This window comes from Montipora foliosa, unplaced genomic scaffold (genome assembly GCF_036669935.1).
Source record: "Montipora foliosa isolate CH-2021 unplaced genomic scaffold, ASM3666993v2 scaffold_412, whole genome shotgun sequence".
NCBI classification, from domain to species: domain Eukaryota; kingdom Metazoa; phylum Cnidaria; class Anthozoa; order Scleractinia; family Acroporidae; genus Montipora; species Montipora foliosa.
In genome coordinates this window covers 517501-522500 of record NW_027179715.1, presented here as the reverse complement: position 1 = coordinate 522500, position 5000 = coordinate 517501, and the positions used below count along the sequence as shown (strand labels likewise).

General features: G+C 40.4%; 1 protein-coding gene across 1 annotated transcript in view; it reads left to right on the top strand.

Annotated features, from left to right (window-relative positions):
* The first annotated feature begins 4111 nt into the window (after positions 1 to 4111).
* Positions 4112 to 5000, top strand: part of LOC137988273 (uncharacterized) — a 3705-nt gene continuing 2816 nt past the window's right edge. The window contains exons 1-2 of the mRNA XM_068834312.1: positions 4112 to 4186; positions 4397 to 4603. Coding sequence (XP_068690413.1) covers positions 4112 to 4186; positions 4397 to 4603 — 282 coding nt within the window. The remainder of the gene's footprint in view (positions 4187 to 4396; positions 4604 to 5000) is intronic.

The following is a 5000-nucleotide window of genomic DNA, read 5'->3' as shown; positions in this document are numbered from 1 at the left end:
TTAAATTTAATATTGATACTTTGGCTTTTACAAACCGCTGATTTTTCATGTAACTCATTTATGCTTTACCTTTCAGGCCACTGTGTTAGCCCTTCTGAAAAAGGCTTACTACAATAGAAAAGTGGTTGAGAATCCAAGGAAGAGGAAAGAAGGGCAGGAGGAGACTGATTCAACCCAGGAGGGGCATGATACTCAGCTGAAGCTGGATGTGAAGGCAACAAAACCAAACTTAAAAAAAATTCTGTGCTCATGAAAGCATCTTTTGCCCACTGGAGGAAGTGGATCGAAAAGCAGTCGGGCAAAGGGGTTGTAAGAAAGGTTCTCCAAGAGTATCCGGGGTTCCGAAGATATGAACAAGTGAGTAAAAAATTTGTAGCTTGAAGCTCACCATGCATCATTTTTCCCGGTCGGTGCTTGACACTAATGCTAGTGCTGGGCTAGTAAAACTATGCGCCTACTAGCTCCTAGACTAATCGGTTTAGTATAAGAAAGCTAAATTTACTACAACTCTATACATGTAAACCTTGTAAACCAGGAACTAGTTTCCATAGCTTGCATATTTAAACCAGGACTTGTAGTCCATATCCCAGGTGTACCGTATGATCAATTCCCAACTGACTACCCCCATCTTGGAAAAGCTGGGTATTTTCCTCAGTTTCTGGTTTAGCTATATCTCTGTGTGCATATCATTCTCTTCAAAGGAGTGCTGAATCTGAACATTATTGTTTAGCTTACTTACGTCAGACTTCCAAAAAAAAGAAAACCCAGTTATTGCATGGAAGTTCAAAGTCGCTTTTCTAATTTCTAATACTTATTTAGACCACTTCTCTTTCTGTTTGTTACTAAACAGGTTATGGTAGAAGTCAGACTGGTGACTGAATGTTCAACCTATGAAAAGGCATGGGGAAAAATACTCCCACAACTGTGGGAGTATACAAGGGCAAACAACCCAGACTGCCTAAATTATAAGGACGATCCTGAAGAGCTCGACAACTTAGACGATGGTTAGATAGATAGATAGATAGATAGTTTTATTAAAATTACCCTTGCAGCCCGAGGGCTGAATTAAGATAATTTTTACAAATGTACAACGTTAATTCATTGTAACTATAAATTCTAAAATGATAAATTAAGAAAGTTATTTGATAAGAATTTAAAGCTATTATTATGTAAACACTAAATTACAATTAAGATACAGCTAAAATTTTTCAAAAACATATCATTTAATATATATGAGTTGCAAAAGGGCATGTTATCGGCAATGGCTTACAATAAAACTGTCTCTGAAACGATTGGTTTTAAAACGCGGGACTTGGAACTTGCGATTTTTCCGTGCACGCAAAGTGCCAGAGTAAGGTGGCGGAAGGAGTGAATGAAGCTTGTGATTATTGTTATTACATATGTCTTGAAACATTGAGTTACCAATCGCCTCTCTCCTGGCATACAAGGTAGGTATGCTAAAAACTTCTAAAGCTTGTCGATAAGATAACTCGTTATTGCTTATTATGCGTAGTGCTCGCTTCTGCAGGCGCCCTAACTGATCGGAGAGATATTGCGGTAGAGCGGTATGAAAGACTGAACATGCATACTCTGCGACTGGCCGTATGCAAGTGGTGTAGAAGCTCAAAAGGTCATTAGTTGGCACTTTCGCACGCTTTAATTGCCTAAGAAAGTAGAGACGCGTTGCGATTTTCTTACATATCATTTCTACGTGCACATTCCACTTCAAATCATTCGATATCATAACACCTAGTAATTTAGCAGATGGAACAATCTCAATGTTCGTATTATTGATAGTAATAGGCTCTAAAATACTCTCTGACTTTGTGAACGATATTCTAAGTTCCTTGCACTTCGATTCATTCAACTGGAAACCATCAGCTCGTGACTTTGTAACAAATTCGTCAACGCGCGACTGCATCGAGCTGGTTCCGTTCTTTTCCACACACTCAGCGAGGGTAGTATCATCTACATACTTCCAGATGTTCGTATTTGCCACACTCAGGTCATTGATCATAATCAGAAATAACCAGGGACCGAGTTTAGTCCCCTGAGGAACACCTGCTGGTACAGAACGCCATTCAGATACACAATCACAACTCAGTTTCACCCTTTGCCTTCTATTCGTTAGGAAATCCAAGATCCAGCACATGATCGACTCCGGAATATCATACGAGGAGAGCTTTGGGGCTAGGACTTGGTGATCAATTAAGTCAAAGGCTTTGCGAAAGTCAAATAGTACCGCTCTCGTAGTAGCCCCATTTCCGTCAGTCGATTCCAACCAAGAGTGCAACATACTAATAAGCGCATGCGTAGTAGAAGATTTAGGTACAGCCCCAAATTGTTGGGGGTCAATCCGCTCCAGCACAGCAGGTTTAACGTAAGTGTCAACTACATAATCTTCAGACAACTTTGACAAAATGGGGGTTAGTGAGATAGGGCGTAAGTGCTTATTTACATCACGGACGGGCTTTTGCTTTGGCACGGGGACCACATCTGCGTGCTTCCATGACGATGGCAGGCGTCTTTCACGGTACGAGTAGTTCAAGATGTCAGATACCGGTCCGGCTAAAATATCTGCATTTTCCTTTAACAACCATCCAGGGATGTTGTCTGGGCCGTTAGCTTTGCAAGGGTTCAACTTTGATAATTTCTTCCGGACTGACTCGACCGACACAACAAGGGGGTTTCCGGAGTAGTTACTGAAAGTAGTGCACGGAAAAGCGGCAGGGAGCGATGTGTAACAGTGCATTGGCGATAAGAAAGCCTCATTGATGATGTTAGCTAGGCCGATCTGGTCAATACTCTCATACAGATGTTGAAGCGATTGCAATGTGTCACTTTGCGCCGAGGAGGCAAGCGAGCGCCCACTAAGCTTTTTCACTTCTTTCCACCATTCGGATGGTTTACATTTCTTCAGATGTTCCACCTTGGCTTGGTAATAATTTGCGCGGCACATCTTTCACTTGCGATTAATACGATTTCTCAACTCACGAAACATTTGGTCGTCGCCACGCGATAAGGCACTTTGCCGCTTTTGTAGCAAGTTCTTCAAGGATGATGTTATCCAAGGTGGTTTGGTTGAATGTACTTTGCGCGTGCGCATAGGCATAACATGATCAAGACCAGTCTTAATAATTTGTTCCAAAAGCAACGTCTTGCCTTCACAACTTTCTACGGAGTTCAGTATAGAATCCAAATCCACTGATTCTAGATAAGTGCGCATTGCAAAGCGCTTGCTGGGACGCAAATCTCTCGACTGAACATTAGTTGTAGAGCTATTGGACTTTATCCTCACCTTCGGTTGAACTTCTATTGACATGTGGTCCGAAAGGCCAAGTGGAGGGCGTTGGGTTGGAGTTTCGTAGTGGTCTTGAAGGTTGGTGAGGACTAAATCAAGCGTTCTTTCTCCTCGCGTCAGAAAATTCACTATTTGCTTTAAATTGTAGTTGTTTCTAAGCCGTGTGGTTTGTAGCCTGTTAAAGTCTCCCACTAAACAGAGCCCACAGTTGGAATACCGTGTCTCGATAGATGACAAACACGTCTCTAAATACTCTAAGAAAGCAGAGTCATTTGCGCTTGGCAGGTGATAGAACGTCCCAAGAAGAATAGAGCTGTATCCCCTTGGGAGACGAGTAGGACTAATTTTAGTTATCTAGTTATCCCTTACATAATGAATTCTGTGCCAACTTGTATTGTTTGTGAATCGCACATTGGTTATTTCTTAATATTTAATTATTTTTTCAGTTATATGGGAAAGTTATGGTTCAAATCCTGAACCAAATCCTTACTTAAAAGAACTCAATCCATCGGAGGCTGAGATTTTTAAAAATTAAACAAAACAGATCCCAGATTTGTACATTAACCCTTTGTTTATTTGTGCCTATGGGTTGTGGTTGGTATTGAAAGTTACCATGCAAAGTCGATCATTTTTAGTTCAAACTATTTATTGTTCATTCAAGCTCTTTGGCCTAATGACTACACCTATTGGTCGTATTATTATTTGTGCACCTTAATGAAATGACTGTTCTAGATTACATAGAATGCTTTATTTCCCTCAATAATTTAGGAACCAGTAAAGGTGTTTCTTGGGAAGGGTTGGAAGTATGTTATGTCGAATGGAAGGAAGAAACTGAAGAGAATCTCAGAGTATGGCTACCATGTCCCATTATTAAAGAGTTTGGAGGTATATGTTTTTTTGTTTGTTTGTTACAATCATTCACTGAAAAGTGCCCTTGTTGTTGAACTCAAACTACCATTTTTGCACATTCCAGTTTGTGTTGAGTGGTCAAAGCTGCATCTCATTTTCAAACAAAACAAAAGAAGAAAACAATTTGGGCACAAAAAGCATATGTAGTGAAACAATAAAATATTAAGTCACATTTTTTTGTGTTAGGTACTTTCACAGAATCCAGATGTTCTTCATGAGGTTGACAACCCCCATCACTCAAATGATGATGTCTTGCGTGATGTGTTGGATGGTGAATATGTGCAGAACCATCCCATTTTTGCAGTCCAGAAAGATGGACTTATCATTTTGGGATACTTCGATGACCTGGAGATTGCAAATCCCCTGGTGCAAAGGCTAAAATACACAAGATTGGTAAGTGAGTACTGCAATAACGGTGAGTCTTCAGTGTTACTGTTTGTCTGATGAAAAGTGGAGTCTGTTTCCCTGGGACTTCCTTTCCATAACAGTGTTGCACATGCATCTATCGGAGTCAGAAGTCTGTGTCATTTTAGGTAAAAGTTCACTGGCTTGTTAAGAATATTGTAATGTCCAAAAGGATGTCTTAGCTATCACATTCCTCAAACAGGCACATTTTATATTTGCAGGTGTGTTTTATTATCTACTGGCGAATATCCATCCCATGTACCGTTCCACAATCCGAAACATCCAACTTATTGGTATAGCAAAGACACAGGACATGAAGAGGCATGGCATTGACAAAATGTTGTTACCCTTTACTCAAGAACTCCATGAACTTGCCAAGGTGTGA